We start from the raw sequence: 24,200 nt of genomic DNA on the forward strand, positions 1-24,200 counted from the left end.
GGGGTCACCAACGCAGTGCCCGCGGTTACCAGGTCGCCCGAAAGGACCAGCTGAGTCGCCCGCTGGCCTGTTCTAAAAATAGCTCTAATAGCAGCACTTACCAGTGAGCTGCCTCTATTTTTTCAATTTTATTTATTTACTAGCAAGCTGGTCTCGCTTTGCTTGACATTTTTAATTCTAAGAGAGACAAAACTCAAATAGAATTTGAAAATCCAAGAAAATATTTTAAAGACTTGGTCTTCACTTCTTTAAATACATTCATTTATCTTTTTACTTTCAGAAAGACAATTTTACAGAAAAAAATACAACCTTAAAAATTATTTTAGGATTTTTTAGACACATATACGTTTTTACCTTTTAAATTCCTTCCTCTTCTTTCCTGACAATTTAAATCAATGTTCAAGTAAATGTATTTATTTTTATTGTAAAGAATAATAAATACATTTTAATTTAATTCTTCATTTTAGCTTTTGTTTTATCGACTAAGAATATTTTTGAAATATTTCTTAAAACTTACTATGATTCAAATTAAAAAATATATATATTCTGGCAAATCTAGAAAATCTGTAAAATCAAATTTAAATCTTATTTGAAAGTCTTTTGAATTTCTTTTAAAATTTTTGTTTTGGACAATCTAGAAGAAACAATGATTTGTCTTTGTTAGAAATATATCTTGGTCCAATTTGTTATATATTCTAAGAAAGTGCAGATTGGAATTTAACCTATTTAAAACATGTCATCAAAATTCTAATACAATTCTTAATCAGGAAAAATTACTAATAATGTTCAATAAATTATTTTTTAAATTTTTTCAAAAAGATTCGAATTAGCTAGTTTTTCTCTTCTTTTTTTTCGGTTGAATTTTTAATTTTAAAAAGTCGAAATTGAAGATAAATTATGTTTTATTCATTTATTCTCTACAAAAAACCTTCCGTGGAAGAAAAAAAATGTACGACAGAATGACAGACAGAAATACCCTTTTTTTTAATATATATATTTATCTGTTTCTTTATATATCTATTGTGAGAAATCATTAAGATGATCAGTGTTTCCACAAAGATTAATATCATTAATAATAACAGAGTTTAAGGTAAATTGAGCAAATTGGCTATTTCTGGCAATTTATTTAAGTGTGTATCAAACTGGTAGCCCTTCGCATTAATCAGTACCCAAGAAGTAGCTCTTGGTTTCAAAAAGGTTGGTGACCCCTGCTGTAGTGGTTTTCAACCTTTTTTTGAGCCAAGGCGCTTTTATTTACTTGAAAAAATCCGAAGGCACGCCAATAGCAGAAATCCTTAAGAAATGAAACACAGTAGACTTTAAAAAGTTGTTGCAATTGTTGGGTATGACTTTAAAGCATAACCAAACATGCATCACTATAGCTCTTGTCTCAAAGTAGGTGTACTGTCACCAACTGTCACATCACCCCCTGACTTATTTTGACTTTTTTTTACTGTTTTCCCGTGCATAGTGTTTTAGTTCTTGTCTTGTGTTCCTATTTTGGTGGATTTTCCTGTTTTGATGGTGTTTTCCTGTTGCAGTTTTCCTGTTGCTATTCCCCGCACCTGCTTTGTTTTAGCAATCAAGACTATTTAAGTTGTGCGGACGCTATCCTTCTTTGTGGGGACATTGTTGATTGTCATGTCGTGTACGGACGCACTTTGTGGACGCCGTCTGCTCCACACCATGTAAGTCTTTGCCGTCGTCCAGCATTCTGTTTTTGTTTACTTTGCAGCCAGTTCAGTTTGTTTCGTTTTGCATTGCCATCCCTTAGCTTCAATGCCTTTTCTTAGCACTTGCCTTTTGTTTATTTTGGTTTAAGTGTTAGATACCTTTTTTACCTGCACCCTGCCTCCCGCATATTGTGATCATGACAAACCAAAGCAATTAGCTACCTGCTGCCACCTACTGATATGGAAGAGTATTACACAGATACTCTGCCGAGCTCTAGACAGCACAGACACTCAACAACGGTGTGATTAGTCCAGTGTTATAATTACTGGTTTGCAAAAAATATTTTTAACCCAATTAGGTGAAATTACATAATCTCCCACGGCACACCAGACTGTATCTCATGGCGCACTAAAGATTGAAAAACACTGGATTAGTCTGAGAAAACCTCTACTCAAGATGGACAAGCCTACGTATTCATATCTATGAGTAAGCCCTACCAGTGGTGCCAGGTCTGAGAGGGATATACAAATACATGAACTGGATGCCCAAAAGAAAGTGGCAGGAGTGAAAGGGTAAATTTTCTGTTTGTATACACCAGGGGTGCCCATTACGTCGATTGCAAGCTACCAGTCGACCGCGGGGGGTGTGTCAGTCCATCTCCAGCCAGGCTTTTAAAAAAAATAGACCTAAAAATGAGTGATCATCAATCTTCACCAAGACGTCACTTAAATGACATTCACGGTACCGGAGGGTCTTGTGAGATGACGCTGGCTGCTGCAAGATCATTATTATGAAAATATGACCGAGAGGAAGGCGAGAAACACTTTTTATTTCAACAGACTCTCGCGCCGTACCTTCCGTCAAAACTCTAAAGGCCGACTGCACATTTCCTATCTTCACAATAAAAGCCCTGCTTCATGCTGCCTGCGCTAACTAAATACAGAGTCTCGGAAAACTGGCGTGCACAAGTGATCCCTCAGAAAGCTGGCGTGCACATCACTTGTGCACGCCAGCTTTCTGAGACTCTTATTTTGTTAGCGCAGGCAGCATGAAGCAGGGTTTTTATTGTGAAGATAGGAAATGTGCAGTCGGCCTTTAGAGTTTTGACGGAAGGGACGGCGCGAAAGTCTGTTGAAATAAAAAGTGTTTCTCGCCTTCCTCTCTGTCATTTTTTCATAATAATGAACTGGCAGCAGCCAGCGTCATCTCACAAGACCCTCGGGTGCCGTGAATGTCAATCAAGCAAGCTACGGAATTTGCCACCAATGTTTTTCTTGTAAAGTGTATGGAAGCTGGATGAATTAGATGCCAAAAACCAACCACTTTCATGTGGTATTGTACAGAAAGGACAACTTTTTTTCTCCTCCATTTGAAAATGTGGGCGTTATCATCATTACTGTCTGATTCCAATCAATGCAAGTCATCAGAATCAGGTAATACACCAACTTATATTCTTGTCTTTGTGAAAGAAAGACATCTATATGTGTTACACATGCTTGTATTATCATTAAACACATTTAACTTGTTTACAAAAATGTCTCTTTCATAAATAAATAAATATAAATGATATATATAAATGAGGTAGATCCCCTCGAGTTGGTCAATTGAAAAGTAGCTCGCCTGCAGAAAAAGTGTGGGCACCCCTGGTATACATTATATTGCCAAAAGTATTTGGCCACCTGCCTTGACTCACATAGAAAATGGTAGTGCCATCCCATGGAATTGTCCAGAATGTTTTGGTATCCTGGAGCATTCAAATTTCCTTTCACCGGAATTAAGAGGCCAAGCCCAACTTTTGGAAAAACAACCCCACACCATAATTCCTCCTCCACCTAATTTCACACTCGGAGAATGTAGCGTTCTCCTGGCAACCTCCGAACCCAGACTGGTCCATCAGATTGCCAGATGGAAAAGCGTGATTCATCACTCCAGAGAAGGCGAGCAGTGGTTCTCAAATGGGGGTACACGTAGCCCTGGGGGTACTTGAAGGTATGCCAAGGGGTACGTGAGATTTTTCCAAAATATTCTAAAAATAGCAACACTTCAAAAATCCTTTATAAATATACTTATTGAATAATACTTCAACAAAATATGAATGTAAGTTTATAAACTGTGTAAAGAAATGCAACAATGCAATATTCAGTGTTGGCAACTAGATTTTTTGTGTACATGTTCCATAAATATTGATGTTAAAGGTTTCTTTTTTTGTGAAGAAATGTTTAGAATGAAGTTGATGAATCCAGATGGATCTCTATTACAATCCCCAAAGAGGGCACTTTAAGTTGATGATTACTTCTATGTGTAGAAATCTTTATTTATAATTGAATCACTCGTTTTTAGTAATTTTGATATCTTTTTTTCCAAATAGTTCAAGAAAGACCACTACAAATGAGCAATATTTTGCACTTTTATACAATTTAATAAATCAGAAACTGATGATATAGTGCGTTATTTTAATTCTTAATCTCATTTTTTCAATCAAAAATGCTTTGCTTTGATTAGGGGGTACTTGAATTAAAAACATGTTCACAGGGGGTACATCACTGAAAAAAGGTTGAGAACCACTGCCCTAATGCATGTTCCTTGACTGCACTTGAATGTAGAATATATTTACATTATATTCTATGTACAGTAGATGGCAGCATTGTCCTGTTTAAGAGGGTCACAACATTGAGTCAGGTCTGCATGGAGCTGGAGGGGCGTGGCCTCCAGCTTGGCCTGAATTTCGGGAGAAAATTTGTCCCGGGAGGTTTTCGGGAGAGGCGCTGAATTTCGGGAGTCTCCCGGAAAATCCGGGAGGGTTGGCAAGTATGTTTAAACATCTAAAAATATTATTTGGCAATGTCCGGCGGGCCAGATTGAAAAGCTCAACGGAACGCATGTGGCCTTACTTTGCCCTGGTCTTTATCTGTGTGCTAAAAAGCAAAAAGCAAGCAAGCCCACTGATACCCCACCTGTGACAGGAAAGTGTTGGTGGAGGCGTACACACTGTTAATCAGTGGGAATACGGGAAGATCGAACGTGGCTCCGGCCAGGGAGGACACTCTGAGAGCTTCCTGGATTTCACTGGACATATAAAGCCTCCCGGAAGACGTTCCACCCTGTGAAGAAAATGGCCAGGATGAGAGTAATCGTACCTGCAGAACAGGTATGATGTCACACATGCACTACATGGACATGGTTGTCAAGGTGTGCTTATGTAGTCATGTGACGCCCTCATTTTTAACGGGGTGCGCTTCCCCCATCACCCACCTGTAGCTTCTCCAGGGACAGAAGGGGGTACAGGGCGGACGAGCGTCTCCACAGCCACAGGAGCTCATCGTTAAGGGTCTTCTCAGCAGGGGGGCACTGGCCGGTGTAGTTGGCTGAAGCAGTTTGGGCGGGTTCCCCGTTGTAGCAGCTCGGGTAAGGGGAGACACCCCATAATGCTTTGGGGCGTAAGCGTTTGACCTCCCTCAGAGTTTCCATGATTACTGACTGGGCAGCTGCCTCGAAGTCCATCTGGGGAAAGAACATATACCTTAGTCATTCATGGTGATAATAGTAATCAATCAATCAATCAATCAATGTTTATTTATATAGCCCTAAATCACGAGTGTCTCAAAGGGTCGCACAAGTCACAACGTCAACCTCTGTTCAGATCCCACATAAGGGCAAGGAAAAACTCACAACCCAGTGGGATGTCAATGTGAATGACTATGAGAAACTTAATAGTGAGAGTCCAGTCCATAGTGGATCTAACATAATAGTGAGAGTCTAATCCATAGTGGATCTAACATAATAGTGAGAGTCCAGTCCATAGTGGATCTAACATAATAGTGAGAGTCCAGTCCATAGTGGATCTAACATAATAGTGAGATTCCAGTCCATAGTGGATCTAACATAATAGTGAGAGTCCAGTCCATAGTGGATCTAACATAATAGTGAGAGTCCAGTCCATAGTGGATCTAACATAATAGTGAGAGTCCAGTCCATGGTGGATCCAAAATAATAGTGAGAGTCCAGTCCATAGTGGAGCTAACCTAATAGTGACAGTCCGGTCCATAGTGGATCTGACATAATAGTGAGAGTCCAGTCCATAGTGGATCTAACAAAATAGTGAGATTTCAGTCCATAGTGAATCCAACATAATAGTGAGAGTCCAGTCCATAGTGGATCTAACATAATAGTGAGAGTCCAGTCCATAGTGGATCTAACATAATAGTGAGAGTCCAGTCCAAAGTGGATCTAACATAATAGTAAGAGTCCAGTCCATAGTGGATCTAACATAATAGTGAGAGTCCAGACCATAGTGGATCCAACATAATAGTGAGAGTCCAGTCCAAAGTGGATCTAACATAGTAGTAAGAGTCCAGTCCATAGTGGATCTAACATAATAGTGAGAGTCCAGACCATAGTGGATCCAACATAATAGTGAGAGTCCAGTCCATAGTGGATCAAACATAATAGTGAGAGTCCAGTCCGTAGTGGATCAAACATAATAGTGAGAGTCCAGTCCATAGTGGATCTAACATAATAGTAAGAGTCCAGTCCATAGTGGAGCTAACCTAATAGTGACAGTCCGGTCCATAGTGGATCTGACATAATAGTTAGAGTCCAGTCCATAGTGGATCTAACAAAATAGTGAGATTTCAGTCCATAGTGGATCCAACATAATAGTGAGAGTCCAGTCCAAAGTGGATCTAACATAATAGTGAGAGTCCATTCCATAGTGGAGCTAACCTAATAGTGACAGTCCGGTCCATAGTGGATCTGACATAACAGTGAGAGTCCAGTCCATAGTGGATCCAACAAAATAGTGAGATTTCAGTCCATAGTGGATCCAACATAATAGTGAGAGTCCAGTCCATAGTGGATCTAACATAATAGTAAGAGTCCAGTCCATAGTGGATCAAACATAATAGTGAGTTTCCAGTCCATAGTGGATCTAACATAATAGTGAGAGTCCAGTCCATAGTGGATCTAACATATTAGTGAGAGTCCAGTCCATAGTGGATCTAACATAATAGTGTGAGAGTCCAGTCCATAGTGGATCTAACATAATAGTCCGAGAGTCCATTGTTCAATATTCAATGCAAAACTTGTTTGCGTCCCTATTAAAAGGTTAATTTGTTCAACCTTGGCCCGCGGCTTTGTTCAGTTTAAAATGTTGGCCCACTCTGTATTTGAGTTTGACACCCCTGGGTTAGAGCGTCCACCCTGAGATCGGTAGGTTGTGAGTTCAAATCCCGGCCGAGTCATACCAAAGACTGTAAAAATGGGACTCATTCCTTTCCTGCAGCATCAAGGGTTGGAATTAGGGTTGAATCACCAAAAATGATCCCCGGGCGTGGCCACCGCTGCTGCTCACTGCTCCCCTCATCTCCCAAGGGGTGACCAAGGGTGATGGGTCAAATGCAGAGAATAATTTTGCCACACCAAGACTGTGTGTGACAATCATTGGTACTTTACTGTAATGTGCCATTTTGATGGCTAGTCATACTTCAATGTCAATCTCATAGAAATATATTAATTTAGTCATGGTGTGCTGCTCTTCCTCATAGACGATTGGTTTATTTCTTGTCATACCAACCCCAAAAGCAGTGAAGTTGGCACAGTGTGTAAATCGTAAATAAAAACAGAATGATTTGCAAATTATTTTCAATCTATATTCAATTGAATAGACTGCAAAGAGAAGCTACTTAATGTTGAAACTGGAAACGTTCGTTATTTTTTGAAAATATTAGCTCATTTGAAATTTGATGCCTGGAACATGTTTCAAAAAAGCTGGCACAAGTGACAAAAAAGACTGAGAAATTTGACGACTGCTCATCAAACACTTATTTGGAACATCCCACGGGTGAACAGGTTAATTGGGAACAGGTGGATGCCACGATTGGGTATAAAAGCAGCTTCCATGAAATGCTCAGGCCTTCACAAACAAGGATGGGGCGAGGGTCACCACTTTGTGAATAAATGCGTCAGCAAATTGTCCAACAGTTTAAGAACAACATTTCTCATTCAGGGATTTCACCTTATACAGTCCGTAATACCATCAAAAGGTTCAGAGAATCTGGAGAAATCACTGCTTGTAAGCGACGATATTACAGACCTTTGATCCCTCAGCATCAAAAAGCGACAGCAGTGTGTAAAGGACATCACCACATAGGCTCAGGAAAGCCTCAGAAAGCCACTCAGCGGTTTAGCTCGGTTGGTAGAGCGGCCGTGCCAGCAACTTGAGGGTTGCAGGTTCGATTCCCGCTTCCGCCATCCTAGTAGATGCCGTTGTGTCCTTGGGCAAGACACTTTACCCACCTGCTCCCAGTGCCACCCACAATGGTTTAAATGTAACTTAAATATTGGGTTTCACTATGTAAAGTGCTTTGTGTCACTAGAGAAAAGCGCTATGTAAATATAATTCACTTCACTTCACTTCACTTCACACTCTCAGTAACTACAGTTGGTCGCTACATCTGTAAGTGCGAGTTAACACGCTACTATGCAAAGTGAAAGCCATTTATCAACAACACCCAGAAACACCGAGCTCATCTAAGAAGGACTGATTCAAAGTATGAAAGTGTTCTGTGGTCTGACGAGTCCACATTTCAATTTGTTTTTGGAAACGGTGGACGTTGTGAGGAAAAGAACCATTCGGATTGTTGTAGGCGCAAAGTTGAAAAGCCAGCATCTGTGATGGTATGGGGGTGTATTAGTGCCCAAAGCATGGGTAACTTACACATCTGTGAAGGCACCATTAATGCTGAAAGGTACATACAGGTTTTGGAGCAACATAGGTTGCCATCTAAGCAACGTTATTATGGACGCCCCTGCTTATTTCAGCAAGACGATGCCAAGCAATGTGTTACAACAGCGTGGCTTCATAGTAAAAGAGTGCGGGTACTAGACTGGCCTGCCTGTAGTCTAGACCTGTCTCCCATTGAAAATGTGTGGCGCTTTATGAAGCGTAAAATACCACAACGGAGACTGTTGGACAACTTAAGCTGTACATCAAGCAAGAATGGGAAATAATTCCACCTGGAAAGCTTCAAAAAATTGGTTCTTCAGTTCAATCAATCAATCAATCAATGTTTATTTATATAGCCCCAAATCACAAATGTCTCAAAGGACTGCACAAATCATTACGACTACAACATCCTCGGAAGAACCCACAAAAGGGCAAGGAAAACTCACACCCAGTGGGCAGGGAGAATTCACATCCAGTGGGACGCCAGTGACAATGCTGACTATGAGAAACCTTGGAGAGGACCTCAGATGTGGGCAACCCCCCCTCTCTAGGGGACCGAAAGCAATGGATGTCGAGCGGGTCTAACATGATACTGTGAAAGTTCAATCCATAGTGGCTCCAACACAGCCGCGAGAGTTCAGTTCAAGCGGATCCAAGACAGCAGCGAGAGTCCCGTCCACAGGAAACCATCTCAAGCGGATCAGCAGCGTAGAGACGTCCCCAACCGATACAGGCGAGCGGTCCATCCTGGGTCCCGACGAGCGGTCCATCCTGGGTCTCGACTCTGGACAGCCAGTACTTCATCCATGGTCATCGGACCGGACCCCCTCCACAAGGGAGGGGGGGACATAGGAGAAAGAAAAGAAGCGGCAGATCAACTGGTCTAAAAAGGAGGTCTATTTAAAGGCTAGAGTATACAGATGAGTTTTAAGGTGAGACTTAAATGCTTCTACTGAGTTAGCATCTCGAACTGTTACCGGGAGGGCATTCCAGAGTACTGGAGCCCGAACGGAAAACGCTCTATAGCCCGCAGACTTTTTTTGGGCTTTGGGAATCACTAATAAGCCGGAGTCTTTTGAACGCAGATTTCTTGCCGGGACATATGGTACAATACAATCGGCAAGATAGGATGGAGCTAGACCGTGTAGTATTTTATACGTAAGTAGTAAAACCTTAAAGTCACATCTTAAGTGCACAGGAAGCCAGTGCAGGTGAGCCAGTATAGGTATATATGTATGTATATATGTATATAAAGGTATATACAGTATAGGTATATATGTATGTATATATGTATATAAAGGTATATACAGTACAGGCGTAATGTGATCAAACTTTCTTGTTCTTGTCAAAAGTCTAGCAGCCGCATTTTGTACCAACTGTAATCTTTTAATGCTAGACATGGGGAGACCCGAAAATAATACGTTACAGTAATCGAGACGAGACGTAACAAACGCATGGATAATGATCTCGGCGTCTTTAGTGGACAGAATGGAGCGAATTTTAGCGATATTACGGAGATGAAAGAAGGCCGTTTTAGTAACGCTTTTAATGTGTGACTCAAAGGAGAGAGTTGGGTCGAAGATAATACCCAGATTTTTTACAGTTTTTACAGTTCCCAAACGTTTACTGAGTGTTGTTAAAAGGAAAGGCCATGTAACACAGTGGTAAAAATGCCCTCGTGCCAGCATTTTTGCAATGTGTTGCTGCCATTAAATTCCAAGTTAATTATAATTTGCACAAAAAAAAAATAAGTTTCCTAGTTGGAACATTAAATATCTTGCCTTTGCAGTCTATTCAATTGAATACAAGTTGAAAAGGATTTGCAAATCATTGTATTAAATGTGTTTGGCATGTTCCTAGTCCAACTTCAATGTTATTGTCACAGAAATAAGCCTCATTAGTCAAGACACTGCATGGAAGGCTGCTGTGCTGACCGGAAAACTGGCTTATGTTTGTTACTAATTGAATGTGTGGTGTGTGGCTGGTCGTACTTCATTCTCACAGAACTACGCTTCTTTAATTAGGAGACGAATGCATGATATGCTGCTTGATGCTGTGCCTCACAGATTACTTTCTTACATGCGCCACGTGTGGCTAACCGCCTGAAAATTGCCACAAGAATAATCATTTTTAGTCAAGGCACGGTATGATGTGCTGCTTACTGCCATCTGCCTCCATGGAAATTACACAAATAGCTGTTGATGTAAAAGTGCCACCAATAATGGCATCCACGAGTGAATGGTGTCTATACTGTGTTGTAGTATATCCCAGGAACATTAATACCTATTAAAAGCGTTACTAAAACGGCCTTCTTTCATCTCCGTAATATCGCTAACATTCGCTCCATTCTGTCCACTAAAGACGCCGAGATCATTATCCATGCGTTTGTTACGTCTCGTCTCGAATACTGTAACGTATTATTTTGGGGTCTCCCCATGTCTAGCATTAAAAGATTACAGTTGGTACAAAATGCGGCTGCTAGACTTTTGACAAGAACAAGAAAGTTTGATCACATTACGCCTGTACTGTATATACCTTTATATACATATATACCTATACTGTATATACCTTTATATACATATATACATACATATATACCTATACTGGCTCACCTGCACTGGCTTCCTGTGCACTTAAGATGTGACTTTAAGGTTTTACTACTTACGTATAAAATACTACACGGTCTAGCTCCATCCTATCTTGCCGATTGTATTGTACCATATGTCCCGGCAAGAAATCTGCGTTCAAAGGACTCCGGCTTATTAGTGATTCCTAAAGCCCAAAAAAAGTCTGCGGGCTATAGAGCGTTTTCCGTTCGGGCTCCAGTACTCTGGAATGCCCTCCCGGTAACAGTTCGAGATGCTACCTCAGTAGAAGCATTTAAGTCTCACCTTAAAACTCATCTGTATACTCTAGCCTTTAAATAGACCTCCTTTTTAGACCAGTTGATCTGCCGCTTCTTTTCTTTCTCCTATGTCCCCTCCTCCCTTGTGGAGGGGGTCCGGTCCGATGACCATGGATGAAGTACTGGCTGTCCAGAGTCGAGACCCAGGATGGAACGCTCGCCTGTGTATCGTTTGGGGACATCTCTACGCTGCTGATCCGCCTCCGCTTGAGATGGTTTCCTGTGGACGGGACTCTCGCTGCTGTCTTGGATCCGCTTTGAACTAAACTCTCGCGGCTGTGTTGGAGCCACTATGGATTGAACTTTCACAGTATCATGTTAGACCCGCTCCACATCCATTGCTTTCGGTCCCCTAGAGGGGGGGGTTGCCCACATCTGAGGTCCTCTCCAAGGTTTCTCATAGTCAGCATTGTCACTGGCGTCCCACTGGGTGTGAATTCTCCCTGCCCACTGGGTGTGAGTTTTCCTTGCCCTTTTGTGGGTTCTTCCGAGGATGTTGTAGTCGTAATGATTTGTGCAGTCCTTTGAGACATTTGTGATTTGGGGCTATATAAATAAACATTGATTGATTGATTTAACAGAAAATGCAATATTTAGAATTGGAATAATGAATGCTGACTGTATAAAACAGTGTTTTTCAACCCCTGTGGTGTGCTGCCAGATTATATCATTTCACCCAATTGGTTCAAAACATTTTTTTGCAAACCTTTAATTATAGTCGTAAATGATGTGTTGTTGTTGAGTGTCCGTGTTGTCTAGAGCTCGGCAGAGTAACTCTGTAATACTCCTCCATATCAGTAGGTGGTAGCCGGTATCTAATTGCTTTGTAGATGTCAAAAACATCTAAGGTATCTAATATTTAAACCCAAGTGAACAAACGGTGAGTGCCCCTAAGAAAAGGCGTTGAAGATTAGGGAAGGCTACGCAGAACGAAACAAAAACTGAACTGGCTGCGAAGTAAACAAAAACAGAATGCTGGACGACAGCAAAGACTTACTGTGTGAGCAGAGATGGCGTCCAAAAAGTACATCCGCGATGAAAATGACAATCAACAATGTCTCCACAAAGAACGATAACGTCCGCACAACTTAAATAATCCTGATTGCCAAAACAAAGCAGGTGCGGGGAATATCGCTCAAAGGAAGACATGAAACTGCTACAGGACAATACCAACAAAACCCAAAAAGCCACCAAAACAGGAGCGCAAGACAAGAACTAAAACGCTACACACAGGAAAACAGCAAAAAATTCCACATAAGTCAGGGCGTGATGTGACAGGTGGTGACAGTACACCTACTTTGAGACAAGAGCTATAGTGATGCATGCTGGTTATGCTTTAAAGCAGGGGTAGGGAACCTATGGCTCGCGAGCCAGATGTGGCTCTTTTGATGACTGCACCTGGCTCTCGGATAAATCTGAGCTGACTTCGCTTAACACGATAAGTAATGAATAATTCCACTTGTAATCAAAGTTTTAAAATAACGTTCAAAATATTAAAAATGCTAATGCATTTGAATCCATCCATCCTTTTTCTACCGCACTTTATTTATTATTCTTTTTTTTAGGGCTTGCCCTCCTGGGGGTTCTTCAGACCACCAAGCACCGACATAAAAGCCTGTTTCAGGGTTACGATATTTTTTTATTTTTCAATAAGTCTCTCAGTTGCTTTCCAGCAATTGTATTTTTCTCTTTCGTTCTCGCTCGCACTCTGGCTCCAGCTCCAACCCGGTCTGTCCTCCTGGCTGCTACTTATAACAGAGCGACAGGTGATTAGATAACAAGGCCCAGGTGGGTTGTCTACCCACCTGTCGCTGATTTAGAGGCCGGTCCTGGCACACCCCGCTTCGCTGCAGGCCCGGAGGCCACGCCCCCTCCACAGTTAGCTTCAGAATATCAATGTTATTACAAATAATAAAAGACCTATTATACTCTATAAATGTTGGTCTTACTTAAAAATACACGTGTTTACGTGTGTTCAGTGTTGAAAAAAAAAATTATATGGCTCTTACGGAAATACATTTTAAAATATTCGGATTCTTGGCTCTCTCAGCCAAAAAGGTTCCCGACCCCTGCTTTAAAGTCATACCCAACAATTGCAAGAACAACTTTTTACCATCTATTTCGACTACTGAGTTTCATTTTTGTATGATTTCCACTGGTGGTGTGCCGCCGGATTTTTTTCAATGAAAAAAATGTGCCTTAACTCAAAAAATGTTGAAATACACTGGTATAAAAGACCAGATGGACTCCTTTGCTGGCTTAATGGGAGCCCTTATGCAACTAACCCTGCAGAAAATGGTGCATAATGACAATACACTATTCTGCCTGGCAACAGACTAAGAATATATTTTAATTTATAAATTCAATCTAAATAAAATAAAAAATTCCCATCTTTTTTTTTCTTTTCTCCTGATGCTTGCTGTACCAGTGACCTCACGTTTAATTTTGCAGAGCCAAACGGAGATCATCAGATAACGGGATCAGTTTGGATTACACTGCAAGGTGCCGGCAGCGGAGAGAGACAGACTTTTCTCTAAATAACCACGCTGGGTAGACTTTGCACACACACACACACACACACACACGCACACACACACACACAGAAGATGATTTACTACATTTACTTGAATACTTATTTGTGCTGGGGTGTCTTGCTGCATTAATTGACATCATACAAAGCACAAACCCATATAGTTTCCATATGAGTTTGGAAATTGTGTTAGATGTAAATATAAACAGAATACAATGATTTGCAAATCCTTTTCAACCCATATTCAATTGAATATGCTACAAAGACAAGATATTTGATGTTCAAACTCATTAACTTTATTTTTTGGGGAAAATAATAATCAACTTAGAATTTCATGGCTACAACACGTGCCAAAGTAGTTGGGAAAGGGCATGTTCACCACTGTGTTACATCACCTTTTCTTTTAACAACACTCAATAAACGTTTGGGAACTGAGGAAACTAATTGTTGAAGCTTTGAAAGTGGAATTCTCTCCCATTCTTGTTTTATGTAGAGCTTCAGTTGTTCAACAGTCCGGGGTCTTCTTGTCGTATTTTACGCTTCATAATGCACCACACATTTTCGATGGGTAACATTTCTGGACTGCAGGTGGGCCAGGAAAGTACCCGCACTCTTTTACTACGAAGCCACGCTGTTGTAACATGTGGCTTGGCATTGTCTTGCTGAAATAAGCAGGGGCGTCCATGATAACCTTGCTTGGATGACAACATATGTTGCTCCAAAACCTGTATGTACCTTTCAGCATTAATGGTGCCTTCACAGATGTGTAAGTTACCCACTAATACACCCCCATACCATCACTGATGCTGGCTTTTGAACTTTGCGTCTAAAACAATCCGAATGGTTATGTTCTTCTTTGTTCCGGAGGACACCACGTCCACTGTTTCCAAATATAATTTGAAATGTGGACCACAGAACACTTTTCCACTTTGCATCAGTCCATCTTAGATGAGCTCAGGCCCAGCGAAGCCGGCAGCGTTCCTTGGTGTTGTTGATAAATGGGTTTTGCTTTGCATTGCGGAGTTTTAACTTGCACTCACAGATGTAGCGACAAAGTGTAGTTACTGACAGTGGTTTTATAAAGTGTTCCTGAGCCCATGTGGTGATATCGTTTATACTCTGATGTCGGTTTTTGATGCAGTACCGCCTGAGGGATCAACGGTCCTAATATCATCGCTTACGTGCAGTGATTTCTCCAGATTCTCTGAACCTTTTGATAATTTTACGGACCGTAGATGGTAAAATCCCTAAATTCCTTGCAATAGCTCTTTGAGAAATGTTGTTCTAAAACTGTTCGACAATTTGCTTACAAATTGGTGACCCTCATCCCATCCTTTTTCGTGAATTACTTATCGCTTCATGGAATCCTTTTTTATGCCCAATCATGGCACCCACCTGTTCCCAATTAGCCTGCACACCTGTGGGGTCTTCCAAATAAGTGTTTGATGAGAATTTCTCAACTTTATCAGTATTTATTTCCACCTTTACCAACTTCTTTGTCACGTGTTGCTGGCATCGAATTCTAAAGTGAATGATTATTTGCAAAAAAAAAAATGTTTATCAGTTTGAACATCAAATATGTTGTCTTTGTAGCATATTCAACTGAATATGGCTTGAAAAGGATTTGCAAATCGTTGTATTCTGTTTATATTTACATCTAACACAATTTCCCAACTCATATGGAAACAGGGTTTGTATGTTGACCACATGAACCCTGGCATTGGACCCAGTGTGTACTGTATATGTATCTTATTGTTATCATTAGCATTCATGACTGCCTGCTGTTGCTCACATCCATCACACACACATATATTTCTATTTTTGGGCAGAATTATTATAGTGTTCCCAATGTTAAATAGATAAAGTCATTGTTTACAAAGCTGGTAAATGAATAACCAGAAAATTTATATTTTGTTGTTTTCTTACTGTACCGAAAATGAACCGAACCGTGACCTCTAAACCGCGATATGTACTGAACTGAGAGTTTTGTGTACCGTTACACCCTTACACAGTAGTGATAACGCCGCCGCTCTAAATAGTTTGTCTGTGTTAGCGCTTATAATAACAATATCGCTATTATTTGGTTAATATTCAAGTCACGAAATGTAAATGGAGTATTGTTGGCTGTTTTTGAATGGTTAAGAGATTTTTCTGGGCAGAACACAGAGGACCTCCCATTGACTTTTAGTTACGTTTATTGAATATTTAGAACGCATTAAAAAAAGAATCCATGCGTCGTCATGTCTTTCATAATCGATTGGGATGGTTTCCTGCTGGCTTATCTGTGAACGGGACTCTCGCTGCTGTGTTGGATCCGCTTTGGACTGGACTCTCGCTGCTGTGTTGGATCCATTATGGATTGAACTTTCACAGTATCATGTTAGACCCGCTCGACATCCATTGCTTTCCTCCTCTCCAAGGTTCTCATAGTCATCATTGTCACCGACGTCCCACTGGGTGTGAGTTTTCCTTGCCCTTATGTGGGCCTACCGAGGATGTGGTAGTGGTTTGTGCAGCCCTTTGAGACACTAGTGATTTAGGGCTATATAAGTAAACATTGATGATTGATTGATAATGATTGTGAATAGAGATGTCCAATTATATCAGACTGTCGATATAATCGGCCGATAAATGCTTTAAAATGTAATATTGGAAATTATCAGCATCCAAATGATCGGTATCGGTTTCAAAAGTAAAATTTAAGTCTTTTTAAAACGTCGCCGTGTAGACGGACGTAGGGAGAAGTACATAGCGCCAATAACCCTTAAAAACTCTGGCTTTGCGTGCTAGCTCAATCACATAATATCTACGGCTTTTCACACAAACAAGTGAATGCAAGCCATACTTGGTCAACAGCCATACAGGTCACACTGAGGTTGGCCGTATAAACAACTTTAACACTGTTACAAATATGCGCCACACTGTGAACCCGCACCAAACAAGAATGACAAACACATTTCGGGAGAACAACCGCACCGTAACACAACAGAACAAATACCCAGAACACCTTGCAGCATTAACTCTTCAATATACACCCGCCCCCGCTACACCCTACCCCCTACCCTGCCGACCTCAACTTCTTCATGCTCTCTCAGGGAGAGCATGTCCCAAATTCCAAGCTGTTGTTTTGAGGCATGTTAAAAAAAAATAATGCACTTTGTGACTTCAATGATAAATATGGCAGTTGGCATTTTTTCCATAACTTGAGTTGATTTATTTTGGAAAATATTGTTGCATTGTTTAATGCATCCAGCGGGGCATCACAACAAAATTAAGCATAATAATGTGTTCATTTCACGACTGTATATATTGGTATCGGTAATTAAGAGTTGGACAATATCGGAATATCGGCAAAAAAGACATTATCTCTACAATGGAGTATTGTTGGCGATTTTTGAATGGTTATTTTTCAGATTGTCTGGGCGGTACAGAGGACTTTTATTTACGTTTATTGAATATTTAGAATGCATTAAAAAAAGAATCCATCCGTCGTTATGTCTTTCATAATGATTGTCAATAGAGGTGTCCGATAATATCGGACTGCCGATATAATCGGCCTATAAATGCTTTAAAATGTAATATAGGAAATTATCGGTATCCAAATTATCGGTATCGGTTTCAAACGTAAAATGTATGACTTTTTAAAACGTCGCTGTGTACACGGACGTAGGGAGAAGTACATAGCGCCAATAAACCTTAAAACTTTGCGTGCCGGCCCAATCACATAATATCTACAGCTTTTCACACACACAAGTGAATGCAATGCATAGTTGGTCAACAGCCATACAGATCACACTGAGGGTGGCCCTATAAACAACTTTAACACTGTTACAAATATGCGCCACACTGTGAACCCGCACCAAACAAGAATGACAAACACATTTCGGGAGAACAACCGCACCGTAACACAACACAAACACAACAGAACTAATACCCAGAACCCCTTGCAGCATTAACTCTTCAATATACACCCGCCTCCGCTACCCCCTACCCCCTACCCTGCCGACCTCAACTTCTTCATGCTCTCTCAGGGAGAGCATGTCCCAAATTCCAAGCTGCTGTTTCGAGGCATGTTAAAAAAAAATAATGCACTTTGTGACTTCAATGATAAATATGGCAGTTGGCATTTTTTCCATAACTTGAGTTGATTTATTTTGGAACCTTGTTGCATTGTTTAATGCATCCAGTGGAGCATCACAACAAAATTAGGCATAATAATGTGTTAATTTCACGACTGTATATATTGGTATCAATAATTAAGATTTGGACAATATGGGAATATCGGCAAAAAAGACATTATCTCTACAATGGAGTATTGTTGGCGATTTTTGAATGGTTATTTTTCAGATTTTCTGGGCGGTACAGAGGACTTTTAGTTACGTTTATTGAATATTTAGAATGCATTAAAAAAAGAATCCATCCGTCGTCATGTCTTTCATAATGATTGTGAATAGAGGTGTCCGATAATTTCAGACTGTCGATATAATCGGCTGATAAATGCTTTAAAATGTAATATAGGAAATTATCGGTATCCAAATTATCGGTATCGGTTTCAAAAATAAAATTTAAGTCTTTTTAAAATGTCGCCGTGTAGACGGACGTAGGGAGAAGTACATAGCGCCAATAAACCTTAAAAACTCTGCCTTTGCGTGCCGGCTCAATCACATAATATCTACGGCTTTTCACACAAACAAGTGAATGCAAGCCATACTTGGTCAACAGCCATACAGGTCACACTGAGGTTGGCCGTATAAACAACTTTAACACTGTTACAAATATGCGCCACACTGTGAACCCACACCAAACAAGAATGACAAACACAGTTCGGGAGAACAACCGCACCGTAACACAACAGAACAAAATACCCAGAACACCTTGCAGCATTAACTCTTCAATATACACCCGCCCCCGCTACACCCTACCCCCTACCCTGCCGACCTCAACTTCTTCATGCTCTCTCAGGGAGAGCATGTCCCAAATTCCAAGCTGTTGTTTTGAGGCATGTTAAAAAAAAAATAATGCACTTTGTGACTTCAATGATAAATATGGCAGTTGGCATTTTTTCCATAACTTGAGTTGATTTATTTTGGAAAACATTGTTGCATTGTTTAATGCATCAAGCGGGGCATCACAACAAAATTAAGCATAATAATGTGTTCATTTCACGACTGTATATATTGGTATCGGTAATTAAGAGTTGGACAATATCGGAATATCGGCAAAAAAGACATTATCTCTACAATGGAGTATTGTTGGCGATTTTTGAATGGTTATTTTTCAGATTGTCTGGGCGGTACAGAGGACTTTTATTTACGTTTATTGAATATTTAGAATGCATTAAAAAAAGAATCCATCCGTCGTTATGTCTTTCATAATGATTGTCAATAGAGGTGTCCGATAATATCGGACTGCCGATATAATCGGCCTATAAATGCTTTAAAATGTAAAATTATAAATTATAATATAGGAAATTATCGGTATCCAAATTATCGGTATCGGTACACGGACGTAGGGAGAAGTACAGAGCGCCAATAAACCTAAAAACTTTGCGTGCCGGCCCAATCACATAATATCTACGGCTTTTCACACACAAAAAGGAATGCAAGCCATACTTGGTCAACAGCCATACAGGTCACACTGAGGTTGGCCGTATAAACAACTTCAACACTGTTACAAATATGCGCCACACTGTGAACCCGCACCAAACAAGAATGACAAACACATTTCGGGAGAACAACCGCACCGTAACACAACATAAACACAACAGAACAAATACCCAGAAACCCTTGCAGCACTAACTCTTCAATATAAACCCGCCCCCGCTACACTCTACCCCCTACCCTGCCAACCTCAACCTCCTCATGCTCTCTCAGGGAGAGCATGTCCCAAATTCCAAGCTGTTGTTTTGAGGCATGTTAAAAAAAAAATAATGCACTTTGTGACTTCAATGATAAATATAGCAGTGCCATGTTGGCATTTTTTTTCCATAACTTGAGTTGATTTATTTTGAAAAACCTTATTACATTGTTTAATGCATCCAGCGGGGCATCACAACAAAATGAGTCATAATAATGTGTTCATTCCAAGACTTTTTATAGCGGTATCGATAATTAAGACTTGGACAATATCAGAATATTGGCAAAAAAGCCATTATCGGACATCTCTAAAATGAAGTATTGTTGGCGATTTTTGAATGGTTATTTATCAGATTTTCCTGGCGGAACAAAGGACTTTTATTTTGGTTTATTAAATATTTAGAATGCATAAAAAAAAAATCTGTCATTATGTCTTTCATGATTGTAAACAAAATTTAAAAAAAAAGTGCAGTTCCCCTTTAACTTAAAGGTTGCGGGTTTGATCCCCTCATCCTTCTGACAAAGTGCTTTTTAGCAAGATATTTATCTTCTGGTTGAGTGAATTAGCTATCAAACCTTCCTCCGTAGAAACACACGAGCCCCCCCATTAATCACAGTGTGTGCTACAGCCTGATAGAAAAGGATTATTCTAGCACAGCTTTCATCTTTGTTATTACCGGAATGTCCTGATTTATCTGCCGGGAAAATCATGCAAACACACACTTTGTCACAAAGTCTTCTTTGCCGCTGCTGCGCTACCTGTGGTGTCTGTGCTCACATCCTCAGTCACTCTGAAGTCAGCAGATGGGACCGCAGCAACATGAGAAGATACCTCGGTTTTGGGATCATTTTGTTTTCCCACAAAAAACTTGTGCCCTAGTTTTTATTTTATTTATATATATATATATATACATATATCTATATATATAACTATATATATATATACTTTCTCAGTTCCACAATTTAACTTTTGTGTTAAATATAGCAATTCAAATGAGTATCTGCCATGACGCGGCCACTTGTCCCTTGCCTTCTGCCCGAGTGCAGCTGAGATAGGCTCCAGCACCCCCCGCCACCCCGACTGAGACAAGGGGTAGAAAATGGATCAATAATCAATCAATGTTTACTTATATAGCCCTAAATCACTAGTGTCTCAAAGGGCTGCACAAACCACTACGACATCCTCGGTAGGCCCACATAAGTGCAAGGAAAACTCACACCCAGTGGGACGTCGGTGACAATAATGACTATGAGAACCTTGGAGAGGAGGAAAGCAATGGATGTCGAGCGGGTCTAACATGATACTGTGAAAGTTCAATCCATAATGGATCCAACACAGTTGCGAGAGTCCAGTCCAAAGCGGATCCAACACAGCAGCGAGAGTCCCGTTCACAGCGGAGCCAGCAGGAAACCATCCCAAGCGGAGGCGGATCAGCAGCGCAGAGATGTCCCCAGCCGATACACAGGCAAGCAGTACATGGCCACCGGATCGGACCGGACCCCCTCCACAAGGGAGAGTGGGACATAGAAGAAAAAGAAAAGAAACGGCAGATCAACTGGTCTAAAAAGGAGGTCTATTTAAAGGCTAGAGTATACAAATGAGTTTTAAGGTGAGACTTAAATGCTTCTACTGAGGTGGCATCTTGAACTGTTACCGGGAGGGCATTCCAGAGTACTGGAGCCCGAAATGAAAACGCTCTATAGCCCGCAGACTTTTTTTGGGCTTTGGGAATCACTAATAAGCCGGAGTTCTTTGAAGGCAGATTTCTTGCCGGGACATATGGTACAATACAATCGGCAAGATAGGATGGAGCTAGACCGTGTAGTATTTTATACGTAAGTAGTAAAACCTTAAAGTCACATCTTAAGTGCACAGGAAGCCAGTGCAGGTGAGCCAGTACAGGTATATATGTATGTATATATGTATATAAAGGTATATACAGTATAGGTATATATGTATGTATATATGTATATAAAGGTATATACAGTATAGGTATATATGTATGTATATATGTATATAAAGGTATATACAGTACAGGCGTAATGTGATCAAACTTTCTTGTTCTTGTCAAAAGTCTAGCAGCCGCACTTTGTACCAACTGTAATCTTTTAATGCTAGACATGGGGAGACCCGAAAATAATACGTTACAGTAGTCGAGACGAGACGTAACAAACGCATGGATAATGATCTCAGCGTCTTTAGTGGACAGAATGGAGCGAATTTTAGCGATATTATAGATGGATGATTTATTTTGTGGAAAATTGCTCCTGCTTTTCGTAAAATATTTTTCATTAGACCTTTTAAAAAAGATTACTAACAAAAAACGAGACATCACAATATCTGCATGTTTTTACCCCAAACTTTCTCCTGATTTATTACGTTTTCCTTTCGTTTTCTGCTAGCAGTATTCCTTACCTGGGACCACTTTTCCACCTCCTCGGGAGTCCAGTTAGGGAAGAACGCCTTCAGGAGGTTCCGGGAAGCTGCCTGATAAACGGCCTTCTTCTCCCTGTTTCTCAGCCACTGGGGTAGCCACTCGGACCACCTCAGCACCCCCAGGCCGAGGTACCTGGGGGCGGGCAACGCCGCGTCGAGGTCCAACTGAGTTTTCTGCAGATGGTTGTCCAGCCGGGTGTTCTGTGGTAAACCCCCGTTGACCTTTGTGTCTTTATCCAGGAAATACGGGTAGTTTCCCAGCGTGTCCTCGTAGAAGACCACCACCCGGCCTTCACGTTCCATTCCAAAAGATCCAGGGTCTGGCCTGGCGGAGCAGGAGGAATCGGGGATGGCCCAGAAAATGATAAAAGGCTGTCCGGACAGCAGTGGAGGGCGTGCTGGTCGGGGCGGTCCAGCTGTGCTCAGGCCAGCGAGCAGTAAGACCAGGAGGCTCAGTGGAACGGTGGAGCACGACGGGACCGATGGCTTAGTCCTGCCTTTCTTGTTCCACGCCATCGAAGCTGGTAACACTCAGCCTGTCACTCCTTCAGCCGCCAATCATGTTTCTGAAAAAGAGGATTCCGCAAATCCGAAATTGGCGTCATGATCAAGAAAATGCACCAAACATGCGGTGTCATTTAAATGTCATTTACAAACCCCGTTTCCATATGAGTTGGGAAATTGTGTTAGATGTAAATATAAACAGAATACAATGATTTGCAAATCCTTTTCAAGCCATATTCAGTTGAATGCACTACAAAGACAACATATTTGATGTTCAAACTCATAAACTTTATTATTTTTTTGCAAATATTAATTAACTTAGAATTTCATGGCTGCAACACGTGCCAAAGTAGTTGGGAAAGGGCATGTTCACCACTGTGTTACATCACCTTTTCTTTTAACAACACTCAATAAACGTTTGGGAACTGAGGAAACTAATTGTTGAAGCTTTGAAAGTGGAATTCTTTCCCATTCTTGTTTTATGTAGAGCTTCAGTCGTTCAACAGTCCGGGGTCTCCGCTGTCGTATTTTACGCTTCATAATGCGCCACACATTTTCGATGGGAGACAGGTCTGGACTGCAGGCGGGCCAGGAAAGTACCGTCACTCTTTTTTTCCGAAGCCACGCTGTTGTAACACGTGCTGAATATGGCTTGCCATTGTCTTGCTGAAATAAGCAGGGGCGTCCATGAAAAACAGGGCGCTTAGATGGCAGCATATGTTGTTCCAAAAACCTGTATGTACCTTTCAGCATTAATGGTGCCTTCACAGATGTGTAAGTTACCCATGCCTTGGACACTAATGCACACCCATACCATCACAGATAAGTTAGATTTATATCGCGCTTTTCTAGACACACAAAGCGCTCACAGAGAAGTGGGACTCAACATTCATTCGCACGTGGTGGTGGTAAGCTACATCAGTAGCTACAGCTGCCCTGTGGTAGACTGATATCAGTAGCCAGATGCTGGCTTTTGAACTTTGCGTCGATAACAGTCTGGATGGTTCGCTTCCCCTTTGGTCTGGATGACACGATTTCGAATATTTCCAAAAACAATTTGAAATGTGGACTCGTCAGACCACAGAACACTTCGGAGTCTTGTTCACGAGTGAGGGAAGAGTGGATCGTGAGATGGACAGGCGGATCGGTGCGGCGTCTTCAGTAATGCGGACGCTGTATCGATCCGTTGTGGTGAGGAAGGAGCTGAGCCGGAAGGCAAAGCTCTCATTTTACCGGTCCATCTACGTTCCCATCCTCACCGATGGTCATGAGCTTTGGAACGACTCGGGATCCCTCGGGAGGAACTGGACGAAATGGCTGGGGAGAGGGAAGTCTGCGCTTCCTTGCTTAGGCTGCTGCCCCCGCGACCCGACCTCGGATAAGCGGAAAAAGATGGATGGATGCATAATAGCAATACAGTAAAGTGCAGATATTAAATACTTTACAATGAAACATTAAAACAATACCCCTTATTATTCAATTACATAGTTATGTCATTATAATCTTTACAATGATTAATTTGCTGGTTTATATGGTAAATGGTTTATACTTCTATAGCCTTTTTCTACCTT

General features: G+C 41.0%; 1 protein-coding gene and 2 long non-coding RNA genes across 6 annotated transcripts in view; 2 read left to right on the forward strand and 1 right to left on the reverse strand.

Annotated features, from left to right (window-relative positions):
- LOC133555243 (uncharacterized) overlaps positions 1-280 on the forward strand; it is a 19,653-nt gene extending 19,373 nt beyond the window's left edge. Inside the window, exon 3 of the long non-coding RNA XR_009807303.1 lies at positions 1-280. This exon is cut by the window's left edge and continues 332 nt beyond it. This is a non-coding gene — a long non-coding RNA (uncharacterized LOC133555243).
- Positions 1-24,200, reverse strand: part of si:dkey-72l14.3 (Glyco_hydro_56 domain-containing protein) — an 85,678-nt gene that overhangs the window by 20,452 nt on the left and 41,026 nt on the right. The window contains exons 2-4 of one of the 2 annotated variants that reach the window (XM_061904848.1): positions 22,105-22,691; positions 4,927-5,175; positions 4,629-4,811 (exon numbers count right to left, since the gene is read on the reverse strand). In XM_061904848.1, coding sequence (XP_061760832.1) covers positions 4,629-4,811; positions 4,927-5,175; positions 22,105-22,641 — 969 coding nt within the window. In that variant the 5' untranslated portion in view covers positions 22,642-22,691. The remainder of the gene's footprint in view (positions 1-4,628; positions 4,812-4,926; positions 5,176-22,104; positions 22,692-24,200) is intronic. The other variant, XM_061904849.1, reaches the window with a different exon arrangement.
- On the forward strand, positions 2,821-23,213 carry LOC133555241 (uncharacterized). 3 transcript variants are annotated; one of them, XR_009807300.1, is made up of 6 exons: positions 2,821-4,482; positions 4,638-4,822; positions 4,933-5,079; positions 13,755-13,853; positions 22,095-22,284; positions 22,366-23,213. It is a non-coding gene; the product is annotated as an uncharacterized LOC133555241 (long non-coding RNA). The 3 variants fall into 3 exon arrangements; XR_009807298.1 differs by lacking the exon at positions 2,821-4,482 and having other exon boundaries at positions 4,492-4,822; XR_009807299.1 differs by lacking the exons at positions 2,821-4,482; positions 4,933-5,079 and having other exon boundaries at positions 4,492-4,822.

The sequence above is a fragment of the Nerophis ophidion genome, linkage group LG06 (genome assembly GCF_033978795.1).
Source record: "Nerophis ophidion isolate RoL-2023_Sa linkage group LG06, RoL_Noph_v1.0, whole genome shotgun sequence".
Taxonomy (NCBI): domain Eukaryota; kingdom Metazoa; phylum Chordata; class Actinopteri; order Syngnathiformes; family Syngnathidae; genus Nerophis; species Nerophis ophidion.